General features: G+C 36.3%; 3 protein-coding genes across 7 annotated transcripts; all 3 read left to right on the top strand.

Moving 5' to 3' along the window:
- The first annotated feature begins 5167 nt into the window (after positions 1-5167).
- LOC140777370 (putative disease resistance protein RGA1) lies at positions 5168-10553 on the top strand. 4 transcript variants are annotated; one of them, XM_073121428.1, is made up of 2 exons: positions 5168-7481; positions 8069-8276. In XM_073121428.1, the coding sequence occupies exons 1-2, from the start codon at positions 5754-5756 to the stop codon at positions 8138-8140; spliced, it is 1800 nt and encodes a 599-aa protein (XP_072977529.1). In that variant the 5' UTR covers positions 5168-5753; the 3' UTR covers positions 8141-8276. The 4 variants fall into 4 exon arrangements, with proteins under 4 accessions (XP_072977529.1, XP_072977528.1, XP_072977527.1 ...); XM_073121427.1 differs by having other exon boundaries at positions 5168-7881; positions 7965-8149; XM_073121426.1 differs by having other exon boundaries at positions 5179-7481; positions 7965-10553.
- Positions 10554-10566: 13 nt separating this feature from the next.
- Positions 10567-15677, top strand: LOC140777372 (uncharacterized). Of its 2 annotated transcripts, none has more exons than XM_073121429.1 (9): positions 10567-10627; positions 10733-10850; positions 10941-11058; positions 11129-11184; positions 12214-12261; positions 12350-12447; positions 14482-14551; positions 14647-14757; positions 15439-15677. In XM_073121429.1, the coding sequence occupies exons 2-9, from the start codon at positions 10752-10754 to the stop codon at positions 15493-15495; spliced, it is 657 nt and encodes a 218-aa protein (XP_072977530.1). In that variant the 5' UTR covers positions 10567-10627; positions 10733-10751; the 3' UTR covers positions 15496-15677. The 2 variants fall into 2 exon arrangements, with proteins under 2 accessions (XP_072977530.1, XP_072977532.1); XM_073121431.1 differs by having other exon boundaries at positions 10591-10615.
- Positions 15678-16905: 1228 nt separating this feature from the next.
- LOC140779615 (pyruvate kinase, cytosolic isozyme) lies at positions 16906-20166 on the top strand. The gene is made up of 3 exons (XM_073124777.1): positions 16906-17274; positions 18511-18972; positions 19049-20166. The coding sequence occupies exons 1-3, from the start codon at positions 17065-17067 to the stop codon at positions 19859-19861; spliced, it is 1485 nt and encodes a 494-aa protein (XP_072980878.1). The 5' UTR covers positions 16906-17064; the 3' UTR covers positions 19862-20166.
- The last annotated feature ends 397 nt before the right edge of the window (positions 20167-20563 follow it).

Below are 20563 nucleotides of genomic sequence, written 5' to 3'. Positions count from 1 at the left end.
AAGCTTGAGAGGCCGGAGAAGGGGCCGTGCTTTGCGCCATGGCCCTCCTTTCATGCATCAAAATCCGGGCAAGAAAGGAGTTGAAAGGGAAGGGGGAAGAGGAAAAAGAATATTCTCTTCCCTCCTCTCTCTCTCTCTCTCTCTCTCTCTCCCTCTCTTTATATATATATATATATATATATATATTTTTATATAATATTTTTCATGTGCCATTTTTCTTTTCCCCTATCCTTGAATCTTTGGCTCGGCTTGCTATAAGCTTCCTTAGGGCCTAAACATAACAAAAGAACGAAGCTTTACCCACAAACATATTACGAATGTGAAACATCGTAGATGCCGTCATCATTCTGTACGATTATTGAAATGATATGAGATGTGGAGAGAGAAACTATTAACATTCGGTAAGTCATCACGCCATTCTATTTGTAAAATGTTGGTAAGATTCATACACGACTATTGGACTTAATTAATAACCATCATTCTTTCAAGGGATCACACAAACTACTACTTTTAATTAAACAACAGATTGAGGTTTTGACTAACTAATTTTATATCTATCAAAACAGGTCCCAAGTGAAAATTAAAAGGTGGGCTACCAGCTGTATATATGTATGTATATGTGTATGCGTTTGTAATCAATTATTGTTATTAAATGATCTCTAGAAGTTTGTCACATTTAATTCAATGATAGATAGGTGACACTTCATAACATACAAGTCCCCCTCTATTATTGATATAAAACCAAAAGCTTAGTTTTCATGAGGGCTATTGCAACTGGGTACCCTCGTAGAGGAATAATAACTCATTCTTGCTTTTGTTGTTTCCCCTTTGAATAAATTATATTGCATAAAAAAGATGTTCTCTTACTCATTTGCATCAATATGTACATGGGAGTAATGCTTCATATAAGCATACAGAAGAGTTAGTGGCTTATAATCCTAATTCTACCTAATTCATTCGTGTCGATAATAATATTGAAATATAATTTTTCTTCTCGGAGGATAAATAATTAGCTTATCTAATCACCTATTTTGCATTTAGTGAGAAACTTCTAAATCAAGTTTGCAAATGAGAACCAAGTGTTTCCTTCTAGACTCCCTAGCTATGGACTATAGAGAAGATCTTGACTTAAAAGAGATGGATAAGGATAGGTAACCAGGAACAGTATCTATTGATATTGCCACATACCAAGATTAATTAGCTTTCTTCTTCTTCTTCTTCTTTCAGTTATATTGCATGAGAGATTAAAAAGAAATGGATTTCTCTTTTCAATTTAATTATTAGAGAGCAAAGTGATATTTAAACTATCATAAATAACATAATTGTGCGAATAATAACAACCACATTTTAATATATTATACTTTTATTAGTATTAATAAAAGTTAATATATTACAAAGGACTACTAGTGCTCTAACCAAATGCCATAAAGTTTTGGTGAATTAAATTTCTATTTTTTATGAATAATAGTCGAATATCACTCTCTTGTCGTATATATTTTTTATATTATAACTAAGAGTAAGTAAACAAATTTATCAAACCTATGCATCACAAAATGCCACCTTATAAATTTATTAAAAATACAAAAATATTAAAAATTATAAATCATCAATTGCAAAAATAAAATTCCATCTTCCCCAGTGACCGACACGTGTCCAACGCCCGAAGTCCGAGCCGAAGCCGAAGCCGAACAAACTAAACACCTCGGTTCGGCGAAACCTCAGGCTCAGAGGCTACCGTTACGTCCGGTGTTGCAGCTGACGTCATCCCCATCGTCCTCCTCTCCCGCCACGTCACCATCTTCCCGAACGCGTGGACAGCGACGCGGTGGGGCCCCTCCTTTTTCAGATCCACGATATTTTCTTTATTTACAAATCGCCCCTCTGGGGGCCCGATAACAGGGAGGGGGGGGGGCGTTGGCTTATTCCATCTTGACCCTTAAGCTATTATTTATATCATTTTCATCCTTTAAGATAAATTTATCTTAAACCTTTTAATAAATATATTACTAAATCTACCGATGCTCGTAAATATTACCCTTAACTTGGACCTATATGACATGTATATTATTGAGCTTAGTTGGTTAGCAGCCTCACAATTATATAGGCGATAAACCAACAATATATATTATATGTGATTGATGATAACATATGCGACTCAACACAACTTATTTTAATTAAAAAGGATGCAATAATATAAAAAATGAATGTAAGATTTAAACCCATCATGTTTAGAATAACTAATTTTAATACAATGTTAGATAACTAGCTAACCTTTCCCAAAAAAGTGAACTAATCTACTAAAAGTATATATTACACCTTTCATAATTTTTCATGATTGAAGCTTTGACCCCTCTTTAGATGCCAAAATGAAGTCTTACCTGTCAAACCAAATTATTCCCTCGAATATTAGTAACATCAATTATCAAAATAATTTTGTAGTATGTCCAAGTTTTCAATATTGTTGAGCTGCTTGTATTTTTGCATCCTTTTTCCAGCTTATTGACCTTTTGAGTCTATGACTATGACTGTGATAAATATACTCGCATACATACATACATACATGCATACATATATATATATATATATATATATATATGGATGGGCCATACTCTGTATGAACTGAGGTTAGTATTATGGAGAAAAAGTCATAAGATTAGTCTTAAAGTACATAAGGTTTAATATGATACATCTCTATCATATGATGTTGCTCTTCATCTTTTACCAATCACGCGCCAAAGTTGATAAGGATTTTGAGAGATTTCTAATCTTTTCTTTCCTTTTTCTAAATTCTATTAGTTATGTGCTTGTGTCAGTCTCTTTTAAAGACTCTTGAAACCCTAATAATTAATGAGTGATGTATATATGCTTGATTGTTTGATAAGCATCTATTGGAAGAGTTTGTTTAGCATTTGTTCTCTCTAGCTAGTCTGGTTTTAATTAGCTAGCTAGGTGTGTACATGCAGTCTACAGTCCAGACATTGACCTGAAAGCCATTGATGTGAAACCCCTTGATAGAATCCAAGGTTGATACATGAATGTGTACGTGCAATCTTGCCATGTACTTCAACTCATATGTTGATCATTTTTCTATATAGATTCTTCGCTAATTTCGTTATTATATGATACTCTTTTCTTTTCTTTGTGCACACAACAGTTGTTTCGTATATTTTGTCCTCTAAAAGCTTAAGTTGATAGCGATGATGATGGATTTAATGATCCACATACTGACATATTTTTTAAGATCCAGCATAGATCACCACATGACAAAAGAAAAAAATAAAAAAACTCTATATCAAAAACTTTTTGGATGATTAATATTGTTAGTCATTTCTTTCTTTATCGATCGTCTCACAGCACTGAATGGTATTGAAGAAAGATCTGGAGTTTCTACACAAAAGTATGTTGCTCTCATTCAATATCGTTCATATATTTCTAACAGCTTAGCATGTTAATTAGTATTTTAAGTTACGCATAGAATCACTGCGTGACAAAAGAAGTCTTTCTACTAACTTTTTTGCGTGGTATTGTTTCTGATTTCTTCCCCAATAGTCTAACAGCATTCAATGCGAGAATATGAAGTTTTGGAGTTTCTACACAAAATTCCATTTGGTATCGAGCATTTGGTTAAAAGATAGAACAGATGAGTCGTAGATTAGATTTAGCCTCATATGAAAGAATTTGAGGATAAGGGTCTTTGTCTCCCATGGAGATGGACAAGAGGAGTTCAGTGAAGTCACTCAAAGTCTCACATCATTCTCGGAAGAATGTTTGATGAAGGATTTATATGACATTAGGTAAGGCATATGCTCAAGCATATATTTATATATGTCTGTCAAACAACACAACAGTCAATAGTTCAAAATGGAAAGAAATCTTCATGTATAAATCAATAATCAGAAGTTAGATAGAAAACTAATAGTATCAGAATTGAATACGCAGACGATATCGATGTAGCTAAGATGAAGGTTACAGCGTTTGTACGCCGCAACTTGAATCTAGATTATCAGGTTATGTGAAGTTTAAACTCACATGAAAGTAAAATGAAAATGATTGATGGATTTTTGGGTCCAAACCTGATAGCTTAAGTTCTTTTTGAATAAATTGAGTTCCAGTCTCTATGTCAAACATTTTACTTTAATTATACTCTCCAATATCTCCAACAGTATGTAGTGCTTAGTCATCTTTTGTATGGTATCTTACTATAATATTTTCTTTCCAACTTAGAGCAAATGAATTGCTGAAGATAAAAGATCATCTTCAGATACCCATTTATGAGCTCAAATTCAACAATTGAAATAACTTATTATTCTTCAAGAACAGTGAAAGTGGCTGTTCTCTTCTATGTATGCATCTAAAAACTACATTCATATTTGATAGCAGTTTTGAGTTTGAGATGTCAAGTTCTTTCACTGGTTAAAGTGAAGTTATCAGAAGACAGTGGCATTAAACATCACTCACTCACTTGTCCTTAAGCTAATATTGATTAATTCTGTTTAAGGAATCATGATTTTGTTTTAAAATATAAAATAGAAATACTAATATTCTTCAACAGCTTAAATTTTTAAAGCAGTTGACTCCATCCCATAAAAACAAACAAAAAATTTCTTCTGGTCCTACAACTTCCTCTTGATATTTCTTGGTCCCATTTTGATCTTTTAGGCCTTATTTTAAAGAGGGTTGACTTAGGATTTCCAATTTACTTACCCTACCAACTCAGATCAATTAACAGAAAAGAAACACTTAGCATCATTTTTCCGCAGCGGATCTGCGAAACTAATTAAAATATAAATAGTTCTCGAATACCAAATTATGTCGAAATTTATAAATATTAGGCTCTTGTGTTCCTCTCTGATTTTTTTTTATAACATCCTACATTTTTTATATCTCTAGAGACTATGCTAATAATCTTTACCTATTTTTTTTTTATAAAAAAATATGAATAAAACTTTAAACATGGACTAACTAATAATATAATTTTCTACATCATCTAGGGGTAAAATATAAAAATTCTAGTCATTAAATATTATTTCGCGGTACATTTGAAGGGTCCGAAGCCCAAGTCAACCTAAACTGGGGCTCCAAGAAGAATTCGGCCCATAACGTTGACATCACGTGCGACGCAGCCCCCCTCCCCGGCGGCGCACCTTCGGGTTCTTCCCTCCATTATCTTAGTCTTAGACACCTCCTCTCTTTCCTGATCGCCATTCTAACCTACCATAAAAAAAGAAAAGAACCCTAGATTTATTTCATTGGAGACTGGAGGAGGCATCAGTTACAAAGATAAGATTTTTGCTCTGCTTGATCTCGTGCGTTAGATTGTTTGTGATTGTATCTGGTAGTTCCGTTGGCTAGATGACTTGATTTCTCCAATCTTTTACTTATAAAATGGAATAGTTGCTCATTTAGTCATGTTTAGGGCTTGTTCTCTTGAATTTTTGCAGTGAAATTGCTGAAATTATTACGTAAGTGGTTTGAATACTTGAAGTTGGAGAGAAAATAATAGAGTTGGAATCCAGCTTGAGAACCATCTTAGAACTACGATGCACACATCTTAAGCTTTTGCAATAATTATAGCCCTATTAATATTTATTTATTTTTCATTTATCATTTCAGAGACAAATGTTGTCTTCTTCATAATAGTTTGAATAAGTCCTTCTAATTGGAAGATGCAGGGTAGCTTTCACCTGTTATAGGTTGAAATTTCTAATTGGTATAACAGTGCCTCAGTTGCTTGACTTTGACTTGAGAGCCAAATGAACCTTTTGTATTATGCTTCTTGGCCATCTAATAATTTCCTTCTAGTCTTCTTAAGGAGTTGCTATAGAAAATCTATCCACACTCAAGGAATGGAGAAGGGAGCGATGGCAGAGGGAGCTCTTGCATCTAGCATTGTGTCGAAGGTAGTAATGAATTTAGGCTCCACGATCTGGGACAAGCTTAAATTAATGAAGAGCTTCACAGGTGACCTAGGCGAGATGAGGGGCAAGCTTTTGGCAATTCAAGCTGTGCTTCAAGATGCCGAGGACAGGAGCACCAAAGACAAAGCTCTATGCCTTTGGCTCAAGAAGCTCAAGGATGTTGCTTATGATATTGATGATTTGTTGGATGATTTCCAAACTGTAATTGAGCAACGACAGTTAGATCCCCGTAGACAGAGGAGGAACATGGTATGCCAATTCTTCTCCTTTTCCAACCTATCTATATTTCGCTATGTGATGGCTCATAGAATGAGATCTCTTAAAGAAAGAGTAGATATGATTGCTGCTGAGAGAAGTAAATTCCAATTATTTCCGGACGGCGCTGTAAGTAGATCAGAAGAAACTAAGCGTGAAACTTTTTCAATGATTGATGAATCTAAAACTGTTGGAAGATCTGATGATAAAGAGGAGATCATGAAGTTGGTTCTGGATGATACAAGTGAAGAGGATGTATCTGTGATCCCCATAGTTGGTATGGGAGGTTTGGGAAAGACAACCCTTGCTCAATTGATTTTCAATGATATGAGGGTAAATGATGAGGTTTTTGATCCCCGTATATGGGTTTGTGTCTCCATTGATTTCAATCTGAAAACAATCGCACAACCTATATTAACTACCACGGAAGATAAGTGTGATATTAACAACTTGGAATCTATAACTAGTTTTCTTACAAGATCATTCACCGACAATAAATTTTTACTGGTCCTAGATGACATATGGAGTGAGAATCAGGAGGAGTGGGAGAGTTTGAAGCTGGTTCTCAAAAGTGCTAGGAAGGGAAGCAGAATCATAGTGACTACACGCAACCAGAAAGTTGCTTTGATGATGGGGACAGTGCGACCCTTCTACTTGCAGGGTTTATCAGAGGATGATTGTTGGGAGTTGTTCAAGAGAAAGGCATTCGAGAAAGGGGAGCAGGAAATTTATCCACACCTGATGAGAATCGGAAAGGAGATAGTCAGGAAATGTGGAGGCGTGCCCTTGGCAGCAAACTCTCTTGGAAGCATGCTACGTTTCAGACGGACAGAGGAATCATGGTTAGCTGTAAGAGACAGCGAACTTTGGAAACTAGAGCAGGAGGATACAATCTTACCTTCTCTAAAGTTGAGCTACATTCAAATGCCATCTCATCTGAAGCAGTGCTTTGCTTACTGCTCCATATTCCCCAAAGATTATGAAATCGGGAAGGAGAAGCTGATCCAACAATGGATTGCACTTGGGTTTGTTGAGTCAGTGAGAGGTGGGAACTGGCCAATAGAGGACAAAGGAAAGGAGTATTTTCATCATCTGTTATGGCTGTCTTTTCTTCAAGAATTGGAGGAATATGGAAGTGCAAAGTACAAGATGCATCACTTGTTGCATGACCTTGCGCAATCTATTTCAAGGGATGAAATTCGAGAGTTAGCTTCTAAGCAAGCTACTGACAACTTTGATGCTTGCAGATATGCATCACTTCCGGAATCTAAGGATATATCTGAAATTCCACTAACCATATTGAAGAAGGTGCGTGCACTCCATTCAAGAAATTCCCCTTCATATGTGAAGTCATATTCCCATGCTAAGTGTTTGCGAGTTCTAGATTTATATGGCAGTCGAATGAAAGATCTACCCACTTCAATAGGTAAATTGAAGGACTTGAGGTACTTGGATATTTCATCAACCTGTATTGAGACACTGCCTGAATCCATTTGTGACATCCACAATTTGCAAACCTTACACCTGTCTAATTGTCATCTTCTCCATATGCTTCCAAAATCTATGGATAAGCTTCATCATTTGCGAACTTTGAACCTGACAGCCTGTAAATTTCAAGCTTTACCAGTTTCTATCGGGAATCTCCAAAATTTGCAAAGTTTGAATCTGTCATTGTGTTGTTATCTTGAAGTGTTACCTGAATCCATTGGTAAACTCAAAACATTACAAGTTTTAAACTTACTAGGTTGCAGTAAGCTTACATTATTACCTGAGTCAATTTGTTGTCTGCAGAACTTGCAATCCTTGAACCTTTCTCAGTGCGGATTTCTTCAGGAACTTCCTAGATCTTTTGGAAATCTCTCAAATTTACAGTCTCTAAATCTATCACAATGTAGGGATCTCAAGGCACTACCAGAGTCTATAGGCAGCATGAGGAGACTGCAGACTTTGAATATCTCAAATTGTAGTCATCTTTCAGCATTACCTGAATCTCTTGGGAGTTTGCAGGACCTGCAGAATCTTGACCTATCACAATATTCTGAAGTTAGGATATTACCTAGATCAATTGGCAATCTTAAAAACTTGCAGGATTTGAACCTTTCATGGAATGTTAGTCTAGAAACATTGCCTGAAACTATTGGCAGTCTTGAGAATTTACGTTCTTTGATCCTATTCCACTGTTGGAGCCTTCACGCTCTTCCCAAGTCTCTAACCAATCTGGTTAAGTTAGAGACACTGAACCTAGTTGGATGTGAGGGTCTGACAGAATTACCTAAAGGCATGTCAAAACTGACCAAACTCAGACACCTCAGGACAACAGGTGACTGATTTCTGGTGTCCAATTCCAGTGGTTAGGGAGCTTGACTAACCTTAAAACATTTCCCTTGGTCATTGTTGGCTAGCATGGCAGCGATAAATGTAGCAGCATGGCAGAACAAGAACATCTAGGCATGTCAAGTGGTGAACTACGGGTGGGTGCCTAATGTGCAAAGTAAATAACTACTGGTTTAAAGAAAGAAAAGTTGAGGAAGAAGCAAAAGTTGTGGTCCCTGACCTCGCCGTTGTTTGGGGAGAACATTGCTGGAGAGTCTTCTACCAACTGAACTCTGCAGGCTTATATATACATGGCTACGTGAGCTCCAATTATCTGGATGGATGATGAATGGGATGAAGTTATGGCTTCTTAATCTTGTCTATGTAAGATTGATTAATATCCATAATTGGACCTGCCTTCTCTTCAGACTTTTAGCTTGGTCATGCATGGATCTCTGAGTTCTTTGTTGGGGGACAATTGAAAGCTCCAGATCCTTCCTGAAGGAACGCCATTTGGAGAATCTGCCAAAGTGAAAGAAATGACCAACCTTAAACAATGAAGAGTAAAAGTTTTCATGTTCCCTAGTCCTAAAATTGTCAGTGAAATTGCATGTCTAAAATTGAGGCCGGACAAATGTCCTCTTGCCTTGGGATTGTGGAGCTTGAACTCCTTGCCATAGTTGTTGCACTTGTAAGTAGTCGAAGAGGTTGAGAAACCGCACAATGTTGGCCGTGGTAATGATAATATGTGGTTGTTGTTCAGCCATAGTTGCATTTTCTTTCTTTTCCTTTCTCATTCTGAAAATGATAAAAATCGAGATATGAGAAGCGTGTATGGTTTTGATTTTGTTTGGACGAACTGTTTCCATTTTTCATTTTAGTTATCAAAAATGAAATTGAAGTTATTTGAGCTGCTTGTATTTTATGCTAGAACCAACAGGCCTCTTATGTGTAAATACATGCGATATTTAGAATTTTTTGCAGCGAACTACTGAAACTATTATGTCAGAGTTCTTGAAGTTACATGAAAAATGATAGTAAACTCTTGGAATAAATTGATATGAAAAAAACAACCAGTCAGGTAAAGTTTCATATAGCCGCCACATATTTGACTCTACTCAAATACATGGATTACCATTGTATAGAGAAGTACTGTATATGGATTGCTGTTATGTGGAAAACATAGTAGACAGAGTGCCGTCTTCTACAACGGCACAATACATGGATTGCCATTATACCATAAAATAGAATACTATAGAATTCTCTAAATAAATTATCAGAGAGGACGAACATTAAGAGGGATGCTGATGTCGAAGGTTAAACATATGACAACTTGATAAGCAGCTCACACACCACAGTTCAGAAACAGTCGAAGGCCAAAGATGAAACTAAACTAGCACAATAACAAAGATGAGAACTAGAGAATCAAACCCAGTTATTCTCTTTCTACTTCTTTATGTGATTCCTTTCCTTCCCCATCTCTATCTCATTCTCATCTTCTCTCCCAACTCTTACTCTCTCTTCTTCTTATAAACCTCTATATTGAAAACAAGCAGGCACTATATAGATACTGGAAAACCTCCTCATATATATGGGTTGTATGGAATTATGGATAAATATTCTTGGGGCTTATTATTCTATGGGGAATAGGCTAGGTTGGAAGAATAGAATGATAGCTAATAGATAATAAAAGTTATTGCCTAGGAAGTTTGTATCTAACTCAATGCTTCTTTCAAAGCTCTCATTCCTGCTCTTTAATCTTTTCTCTTTGAGGATTGCTTAAACACACTTTGCACGAGTTCATCAAGTCAGAAATCAATGTCTTCCAAACTATATTATCTTTTAAAACATTCCAAGTCGTGTGTATTTTTCTGGGAATAATTTTAGCAATCTTCTTTCAGTATTAATTCAAAAAGAAAACTACTTTGAGTAGATCTGAACCGACCCGTTTAGGCGTTTAGCCCGGTAAAATTTCGGGTCGGATCCTGTTTAATACCTTTAATGTGCCGCCCGACCCGGAAATAATTAAATCCCTTCCCCTAAACCCTAAATAATGTACGCCGTCCTCTCTCCCTCTTCCTCTTCCTCCTCTTCCTTCCCCCTTCCTCTGTCTGGTTTCGTTGCTTTAGGCCAGTGCACTGGTATTCCATGGATTGTTTTGTTCTAGGCTAAGAATAAGTGTTGTTAGTCTCTCGTTTGTTTGCTTCGATTTCTTCATCTGATACTTGAAATATATACATTTTTAGATTTTTTTCCCCGGCAACGATGGGAGCTAAGGCGAAGAAGGCTTTGAAGAAGAACCTGAGCAAAGCTTCTACTCGTCTCTCCGTCACTCGTCGGAAGAGCGAGTCTTCTGACTTCTTGGTATTCTTCAATTTCGTGCTTTTTATGCTTTTTAATCCGTTAACCCTTTTCTGTATGTGTGTAAAGCTGTGGCCTTTTTGTATATTTAAGCCTCTCGAAGGGGGTCCGGGAAGAAAAATCTCGGAACAAGAGGAGCCCGTGAAAGATACTGCGACGGTTTTGTACATTGGGCATATTCCTCATGGATTCTACGAGGAGCAAATGGAAGGTATTTTGCTTTATACGATTGTATCCTTGTGATTAAATTAGATATAGTGCTTACTTGTTTGGTATTCTAGGATTCTTTAGGCAGTTTGGGACGATCAGGAGATTGAGAATTGCGCGAAACAAAAAGGTACCTTTTTTCTTTTCCGTACATCTTGTTATTCATCATCATGCTAGAAAATTCTGTTTGCAATTTTTCTCTTCTTCAGCACGAATCTGTGAAAATGTTTATCGTAGGCGTTATCGTAGGGCGACCATTTAATCCTCCCAGTCAATATAATGACTCATCAATTAAGCAATTGATGGTTCATCCACTTTGATGTGTCCTTCCCTAAGTGTTTATTATTCATATATCCTTGTTAAATATACTTGCTGTTATGATATAAATAAGTTTGCTCTTTTCCTAGTACTGCATAATCCAAGGAAATAATATTCATGTTTGATAGAAGTTTGGAAGTCGACAGTAGGACAAAGCATGCTAGCGTTGTTAGTTCTGTTCTGACTTAGCCCATGCCATAGTTGGTAGATACATTTGTAAAGGTTATTCTCAATTCCGTGGTACAGGTTGTTCACTTTGCTCGTAACTGGTTCTTATTTGGCTTGTTTGGCAATCTAGGTCTGGACATTTCATGACTTCTCAAGATTATGATGATACCTGAACCCTATATAACTTTGAATGAACCCAAGATTGATCGAAGTTTATGGTTCCAAGTGAACAATATTTAGTTAGAATCTACTTATGCTTAGCTGGTGGAAGATATGCTCTCTGTTGTCATTCCTGAAGCATAAAATTCTGTTACTAACTGTGGCATGTTTAAGGCTTCCATTGTTTTGAATTTTGATGCATTCTCATTAATAAATATGGTACATAGATGATATGCGAGGGGATCTAGTGGAGCAGCTTACATGTCTTGATTATTAGCTATTATTCCATAAATACCTACATATCTCACGATATTGATATTCGTTGGTTCAAGTTGCTGTAATGGCTGTTTGAAATACAGCTAGACATTAGTGCCACAAAGCCACAAATTGCGACTTCCACCATGAAACTGTTTTCTTGGGTTAAATTTCTACTTCACATGTCCAAGTTCCTTTCCTCTCCATATAAGTGGTGTAGCTTTCTTGTATTAGTTTTAACCACGCTTTGTTTTATTAGACAGGAAAGTCCAAGCACTATGGTTTTATTGAATTTGAAAATCCCGAGGTAAAGTACTTCACCAATTTACAACGTCTTTTGTTAAATTATTAGCTCATATTATTGAGTACCATTTGATAGATGTTGGTTGTTTCAGGTGGCCAAGGTTGTGGCTGATGAGATCAATAATTACCTTCTGTTTGAGCAGATTCTGCAAATTCATCTCATTCCACCCGAGCAAGTCCATCCATTGTTGTAAGTTTTCAAATATGATGTGCTAAATAGATCTAACAAATGTTTGGGCAGCAGCCGTAAATCAAGATGAAGATATTGAAATCTGTGAGTGTGATTACTACTTAAGAAAGAAATAGAAACGATAGTATTTTACTATTTTTAGAACTGCTATAGTATAAGTAGGGTGATGTTTAAATAAGTTAAGAGTGGGCATGTCCATAAGAAATCACATGGTGCACTGTAACTGATCGGCAATTTCATGTTGTGTGAGGGAATGAAAGACAAAAGTCACAAAACTATTGTGAAAGAAATAGTAAAAAAGGACATTATAGGACTTGATTTGATGGTGAACTCTGCACTATATTGAGCTGGATGGAGGAAAAGGATCCACATATCTTGGGATTTAATTCCCTTTTTTTTGTTGCTGTTATTATTTTCCTCTACTTGGAATTGGAACCAACCATTAACTTAATTTTTGTAATTTCTTAGGAATTGATATGATTAAGGTCCTGATAGATATTTTTTACAGATGAATTTCTTGCTATTTTATGAATTGACCACCTAGTTCAATATTTATCTAGATGTGAATTTCCTCTTGCTTCAAGATGCATGTGGCAAATATTTTTTTTCCCCTCTTCTCAGTATACAAAATACTGATTGACCTTCTCAAAGCCTAGAACATGTCCATCAATATCTTTTTGGTTTCTTTTACATCCTTATCCGTAAAGTACTCAGTGTGTTTCCTGGTGGTTCAGTGTGATATCATGTTTGATGGTTTGTAGTTGCACGTGCCTATTTCTATCTTGATATTTAAAATTAGCCGACTAATTACCCATATAACCACCCTTATTTTGCATCTTTTAGCTGTAATTTACTAATATGGTTGATGGAGAACCAGAGAATTAGGGATTCCTCTTTACACTAAATTAAATGAACAATGCAAATCCTGAGAGCAGAATTCTGGATGCAGAAACACACCTTTCTATTTACCAGGCTTTAAGAATGTTTTCCCCCCAAACATCTAAGAGTCCTATGGCTTTAATTTGGACAGATTGCTCATATTGATTCCATATGGATGATGCAAGTTGCTTTGGAGAGTCTTTTGCATAAAGATATAAGATGTTTAATTTATTTTGTGTGAGAGAATCTGGACGCCATATATATTTCTATATGCATGTTAATGTCATTTTTTATGAAAGATTCTGGTTTAATACTAAATAAAATGCATAATGCATATCCTAAAAAGCAAAGTTTTGGATGAGGAAATGCACATCTTTCTATTGGCTACGTTTTCATAAAAGCCTGTATGTATTTCACGTCATAACAAACATACTAGGGCCCTATGTTTTTAACTTGGACAAATTGCTTATATTAATGCCATATGGATGTCACAAGTTGTTTCCTGGAAACTTTTCTTTGAAGATTTCATATGATGCTTAAACTTATTTCCAGTGTCCTATGAGTCTCCTATGGCCATTGCTCAGTTTACTGCCTTCCATGGAATGATATAGTTGTCTGATGCCATGCTTGAAGATGGTCGTAAGATTGATTTTAATTTTTATGGTATATTGTTGGAGGTGACTGAAATGAATCTTGCTTGTGTGTGTTAACTTGCAAAGTTTTACTCTATATCTAATGCATTTACATCAAGACTGACTGCACTCCTTAATTGATACAAAATATTCTTTTGACTCTTTGAGACTGTCTAGACTTGTTGAACAGACCTTAATTGTTTATGTATGGGTCCTGAGTCCTGACGTTTGAGGAAGTATCCAGTGTCCAAAATTGTCATCTTCACACCAGTTTTCTTGTCTATCATATTTTGGTACATTAAATTTGTAACAGTCCATATATGTACTTGTCATCAGATAAAAGTGTCGTATAGATAAAATATATATTGTTTTCATGTTGAAGTTAAATCCTTCATCATTTTGGTAGAATCCTTATTCTAATGTTCAGAAAGTTTGAGATATACTTGGTTGTCTTTATTGTTATTGGTTACATTTTATTGTAAAGAAGCCTTCCTTTAATTCCTTATGTTTTCTCTTGCTTTAGATGGAAAGGAGTGAATAAAAGATACAAACCTTTGAATTGGACAGAAATTGCAAGAAAGCAGCATAACAAGGTAACCCCAATCTTTTGCATTGTGAATGTGTTTTTTACTGTTAATCTCTTGTATGCCATAATGGTAAGACAAAACTATTGCTATGTTATTTCCAGGACAAAACAGCAGAGGAGCACCAACGGATGATTCAAGGAATTCTAAAACGAGATGAGAAAAGGCGTAAACGAATAAAAGCTGCTGGCATCGATTACAAATGCCCCGATTTTGTAAGTCATAAATGCCCAAATATTGTGATTTAATTATTTGTTCCGAAGTTTTAAGCTCGCTTTTTATAAGTAAAAGTAAAACATATAAAATGTGTGCAATGCAATTTATATTGCTTTTGTATGCAACTTTTAAATTGATTACTTTATATGAATATTTTGCTTTGCAGAACTCATATCTAATTGTAAAGTGCCTCTTCTTATATTCACGTCTTTTTGTGGGTTATTATGCAAAGGAGGAGTTGGAGCTTTGGAGCTATATAGATATCTAAGAAATTTGCATAAAAGATTCTTGAATTTTGAATGTTGTAAAAACTGATAACTTTCTTTATTTTTCTAAATGTCTATCTAGGAAGAGAGCTTAATTTCATCAGCAAGTAACAAGTGTGCATCTTAAAAAGTACTAGCTGAAAAAATCTCTAAATAGGAAGAAGAAAAGACAAGTCGAACGGACTTTTCTTATGCACATTCCTCTTTCTATATCTTTAATGTTTGCTCCCTAAAGACACATGTATGACATGCTAGGCTAGTCTTTTGAAAAAGAGGGTTCCCACTTGGATATTCTGCTGATCAATGTTACTTTATCTCAACTTATTTGGATTCAATACTTAGATATATGATAATGGAACTTAGGATGTTGCTTATGATTTTTTTCTTTTTTCCTTTTATTTCTACGGCGTACAGGTTGGTCATATACAGCCCGTTGCTAAGAAAATCAAGTTCGATGAGGAGCAAGACTAGAAGGTTACAGGAACAAAAGCGAGATGTATCTTTTTATCTTATCTTGTACTAACTCGAAGGGTTTTAAATGCTGTTATTTATTCTAGGTTATATTTAGCTTGCATTTCTGTTTCCCCTTTTTGTTATTGTAAGAAAGGTCCCATGGATGATGGAGATATAATGAAGAATTGAATTTTGGCCTATTTTTTGATTAGTTTCCTTCGGTAAAAATAAAGGCACAGATTAAAATCATGGCATATTCCGGCTAAAAAATGTTAATTACAAACAGTTCATACTATTATCTTATCACAAGTGCTGCAGCTCAATGTCTGAGATTGTATGGGTGTTGTATTGAAAGTCCTCTAGATGTGATTATACTTATGTGAAGCTTGAAAATATATACTTTTTTACAATTTGATAAGCTAATAAAAATACTGAACTAATCAGCAATTTTTTTATTAAACAATTTTTTTTCTAAATTGTTAGAATATTAAGTTAAAGGGAATAATATATATATATATATATATATATAATGCTGATTATATCAGTATTTTTTTTGTGTAAGAAAAAAAATATTGATCAGTTTAGAATTTTTATTAGGGTTACAGTTAAAAAAAAGTTTTGGAAGAGGGCTAATTTGGTAAAAAAGTCGAAACCTTGTGCTCTAAACCTGTTGTAGCTCATGCTTCCCGTCCTGCCTCAAAAGGAGCATCTGATTCCGATCCAATGGGCATAGTACGGAACGAACGTACGTACACTCGTTGAAACAAGCCACCACCAGCCACCAGCCCCAGCCCCAGCCCCAGCCCCAGGTTTCTCTACACACACCTCTCTTAGCCAGCCTAGGGAGTAGAAAGTCCTTTGCCTTGAAGGACAAGTCAGAATTATTAATGAGAATAATTTTCTTCATAAAATACTTGTCATTCCAAATTTTATGGAATATTTCAACCTTCTTTTTTTAATTATTATTTTTTCCTGCAAACTTCTTAAAAAAATATTCAAGTCATTATTTTGATGATGCCTCTGCTTATGCCAACAACATTGATGACTCCCATCTCCATGTCCATTTCACACAGTTTTTCTAAGAAATTTTAGACGCCGAGCAGAGCTGGCACAAACAGGACCTATCAAATATATGTTGGGTCTTATTTTAAATAAATAAATATGCTCCCCTTTGTTCAACAAAGAGATGTGTGTCAAAGTAAACGTCTCTCTGGCTATAGAAGCTTCCATGGGTCGTTCACCTTCTCCCAAAACTTTTGACCTTGTACACAGTCCCGCATGGACACCTGCTCTTATCCTCTACCTCATAGCTCTGCCGTCCTGAATCCCCCCGAACTCAGACAAAGTTATAATTTGCCTACCTTATACTAACCCGCAGGCCCATCGTAACACGCTCTGGACTTATATAATTATACCTCGCGGCTGCTCTTCTTCGCATTGGTCACCTCCCTCTCTTTCTTCCTCGTCTTCCATTTCCCAGATCGAAATCGAAATCGAAATCTTTGTTGGATTCTCCCGTCTGGGTTCTGACCTCGCGATCTCTTCCTCTGTGATCTTTGATTCGTGTCCGGGTTGCGCGGTGTTGTAATGGTGAGGCCAAAGACCAAGATCGTGTGCACGCTTGGGCCGGCGTCGAGGTCGGTGGAGATGACAGAGAAGCTTCTAACGGCGGGGATGAACGTGGCGAGGTTCAACTTCTCGCATGGATCCCATGAGTACCACCAGGAAACCCTAGACAACCTTCGGGCCGCGATGGAGAACACGGGGATCCTTTGCGCCGTGATGCTGGATACCAAGGTGCTTACTTTCCCTCGTGTTTAGCTTCTCCATTGAAAACCTTATTTGGGATTAAGTTCTTTATTCTTTTGCGTATTGTGATGATCGCATGGCGTTTTCTTTCCCTTGTTTATATCCTCTTCTTCGGCTTTTTTTTTCCTAGGTCGTCTTGCGTTCTATTCGATTAATACTTTACTTTTCTTTTTAGCCGGCTTGGAAAATGTCAATCAGAGCCAATTGGGTTCTTGTTGTTTTGCCTCTGAGAGTCTTGTTGGAATTAATTAATTTTTTATTCCAACAGTTGATCTTTCTGCATTATTTTTTGTCTACTTCATATTGTTTTTGTATGTGTATTCAATTTTACTTCAACCATCCTTTTCTTCTGTTATTCTCTACACCATGTTTATTGTGATCTCCAGCCTCCTATTAACAACCGTCCATTAAGTACCATTTGATCACCATCCCAACTTTTTGTATCATTGGTTTATTCTTTCCTAGTACTTAGAAGTTTTGTAAAATATTTATGTAGAATAAGATGCTTTTATCTCTTTAAGTGGTCAATTCACTTAATTGTAAGATTGCTGAACTAAAGTTCTCTAAAACATCAATAAGATAATTCACTCTGCATGCAGAGATTACAGTGCTCTGTGCTTGTGGTGAAATATATGTGGACAAGATTAGTGGTGATGCTTTACGAATCTGACCCTTGTTAGAAGATCTAATGCTTTTTCTATGAAAGAATACCATTTCTTATTCTCAATGGATTCTAGATAGAGATAGGATCTATTTAAATATCCTATCCGTTTTTGCCCACTATATCTATCTAATTTTAAGATCAAGTGAGTTAAATTTATCCTTCTTCTGTGGTGAACCCAAGTTCATATTAATATCCATGCTCACAAATATCTTGTGTTTGTACATTTCTTAAGTTGGGATGAAATGAGATCATGTCGTTGATTCATGCTCTATTTTAAATTAGTTGGAGCTACGGAAAGAGCAGTTTCGAGAAGCATATGAGAATAGTTGAATGATGTAAATTTAGCTAGTGTTGAATGGATAGTGTGGTTCATCTAATCCAAAAAAAAATATTACTAAAGATAATATATGATCTATAGATTCTCTTTGTTTATTATAAGTTCTGAAATGAATCAACATAGCATAACAATCTATAATGCCCTTGTCACTATTAATTTCAGTTTTCTTTCAGATCTCATTGATTCAGATATTTAAAAGAATGAGTGAACTGAACTTTTGCAGGGTCCAGAGATCCGAACGGGCTTTCTGAAAGATGGAAAGCCTGTTCAGCTAAAGAAGGGTCAAGAGATTACTATCTCAACAGATTACACCATTAAGGGTGATGAGAACATGATTTCCATGAGCTATAAAAAATTAGCAGAGGATTTAAAGCCAGACAGTGTCATACTATGTGCTGATGGGACGATCACACTCACTGTGCTTTCTTGTGATAAGAAGTTAGGCTTGGTTCGTTGCCGCTGCGAAAACTCTGCTATACTTGGAGAAAGGAAGAATGTGAATCTCCCAGGGGTCATTGTGGATCTTCCTACACTTACGAAGAAGGATACAGAGGATATCCTACAGTGGGGTATTCCAAACAAGATTGACATGATTGCTTTGTCCTTTGTACGTAAAGGTTCAGACCTTGTGGAGGTTAGAAATGTGCTCGGGGAACATGCCAAGTCAATCATGCTAATGTCCAAGGTTGGTTGATCTCTTCTTGTTCTGATCACGTATACGAATCAGAAAGTCATGTTACATTCAATTTGATTATTTGCAGGTTGAGAATCAAGAAGGAGTAGCTAATTTCGATGACATACTTGCAAATTCAGATGCTTTTATGGTGGCACGAGGAGACTTAGGAATGGAAATTCCTATCGAGAAAATCTTTTATGCTCAAAAGGTGATGATTTTTAAGTGCAACATACAGGGAAAGCCTGTTGTAACTGCAACGCAGATGTTAGAGTCAATGATCAAATCTCCTCGTCCAACTCGAGCAGAAGCAACTGATGTCGCTAATGCGGTCCTTGATGGCACTGACTGTGTGATGCTTAGTGGCGAGACAGCTGCAGGTGCTTACCCAGAATTAGCAGTGCAGACGATGGCAAAGATTTGCCTGCAAGCAGAGTCATATGTGGACTATGGAGCTGTCTTTAAAGGAATTATTGCAGCCGCACCTGTTCCCATGAGCCCATTAGAGAGCCTTGCATCATCAGCAGTCCGAACTGCCAACTCTGCTAAAGCATCACTAATCTTGGTCTTGACCAGGGGAGGGAGCACTGCAAAGCTGGTAGCCAAGTACAGGCCATCTATGCCTGTATTGTCAGTTGTGGTTCCTGAGTTAAAGACACATCTCTTTGATTGGACATGCAGCGATGAGGCTCCTGCGAGGCAAAGTCTTATTGTTAGAGGGTTGATTCCTATCCTGAGTGCTGCCACCGCCAAGGCTTCCGACGCAGAAGCCACTGAAGAAGCACTTGTATTTGCAATAGAGCATGCAAAGAAAATGGGGCTATGCAAATCAGGAGAATCTGTCGTCGCCCTGCACCGTACTGGGATCGCATCTGTTATCAAGATCTTGACAGTCAACTGATGAATATGGTGGACAAAATTTTTGTGGGGACAATTTTGTTAGGCGGGCTTTTATGTCCCTATGTGTTTCAGGGTTGGTTTTTCTGATTCTATTTTTTGTTATTATACGACAGTATTGATATTAGACTGTCTTGCTTTGATTGAACCAACATACATGCCTTTTCTTTATGTTATTACACACGTGTATTCCTCCATAAAGAGTTGATGCGAGATGTTGATGATTTTAGATTTGATGGTTGCTCTACAATGACTCGGTTAATCTGTTGTTTGTTTTCCATGTTAATGAAACAGGAATTTTATTGATAATGTTTGTTTGTTTTGATTTCCTCTTATATGGTAAGAATTTCCTTCCAATTCAGGTGATCATGTAAATTTAAGTGGTGATACACTGTAAGACTTGTCTAATAACTGTCAGTTCTATGTACTTCTGAACACATTGTATTCAAAGCAATGGTGAAATTGTGAGCAAGACATTGGCTCTGCTAATGTACAGTAGAAGGTTTTCTTATTACAGTAATTAAGATGCTTTTACAGCAAGACATTAGCTCTGTCAGTTCTATGCCTTTAATCATTTAGATGCTTTGTTGAGTTCTCTACAGTCGGAGTGACAAACTGTCAGAACCAGCTTAATGCTGAAGGTGGGGAAATTTATTAGTATACCTCTGAATATATGGCCAGTAGCCTAACAGGGAAGATGAGTTCT

The sequence above is a fragment of the Typha angustifolia genome, chromosome 15 (assembly GCF_048772165.1).
Source record: "Typha angustifolia cultivar Huaian chromosome 15, ASM4877216v1, whole genome shotgun sequence".
Classification (NCBI taxonomy): domain Eukaryota; kingdom Viridiplantae; phylum Streptophyta; class Magnoliopsida; order Poales; family Typhaceae; genus Typha; species Typha angustifolia.
The sequence above is the reverse complement of the archived record's forward strand: the minus strand, read 5'-3'. Positions and strand labels throughout refer to the sequence as shown.

Bases quoted from the DNA above. Each gene is read 5' to 3' on its own strand.
- LOC140777372 (XM_073121429.1), top strand. From the start codon at position 10,752: ATGGGAGCTAAGGCGAAGAAGGCTTTGAAGAAGAACCTGAGCAAAGCT. The intron at 10,851-10,940 runs GTATTCTTCAAT...TGTATATTTAAG, and splicing joins GCGAGTCTTCTGACTTCTTG to CCTCTCGAAGGGGGTCCGGG. The intron at 14,758-15,438 runs GTAAGTCATAAA...TACGGCGTACAG, and splicing joins ATTACAAATGCCCCGATTTT to GTTGGTCATATACAGCCCGT.
- LOC140779615 (XM_073124777.1), top strand. From the start codon at position 17,065: ATGGTGAGGCCAAAGACCAAGATCGTGTGCACGCTTGGGCCGGCGTCG. The intron at 17,275-18,510 runs GTGCTTACTTTC...GAACTTTTGCAG, and splicing joins CCGTGATGCTGGATACCAAG to GGTCCAGAGATCCGAACGGG. The intron at 18,973-19,048 runs GTTGGTTGATCT...GATTATTTGCAG, and splicing joins CAATCATGCTAATGTCCAAG to GTTGAGAATCAAGAAGGAGT.
- LOC140777370 (XM_073121425.1), top strand. From the start codon at position 5,976: ATGAGGGGCAAGCTTTTGGCAATTCAAGCTGTGCTTCAAGATGCCGAG.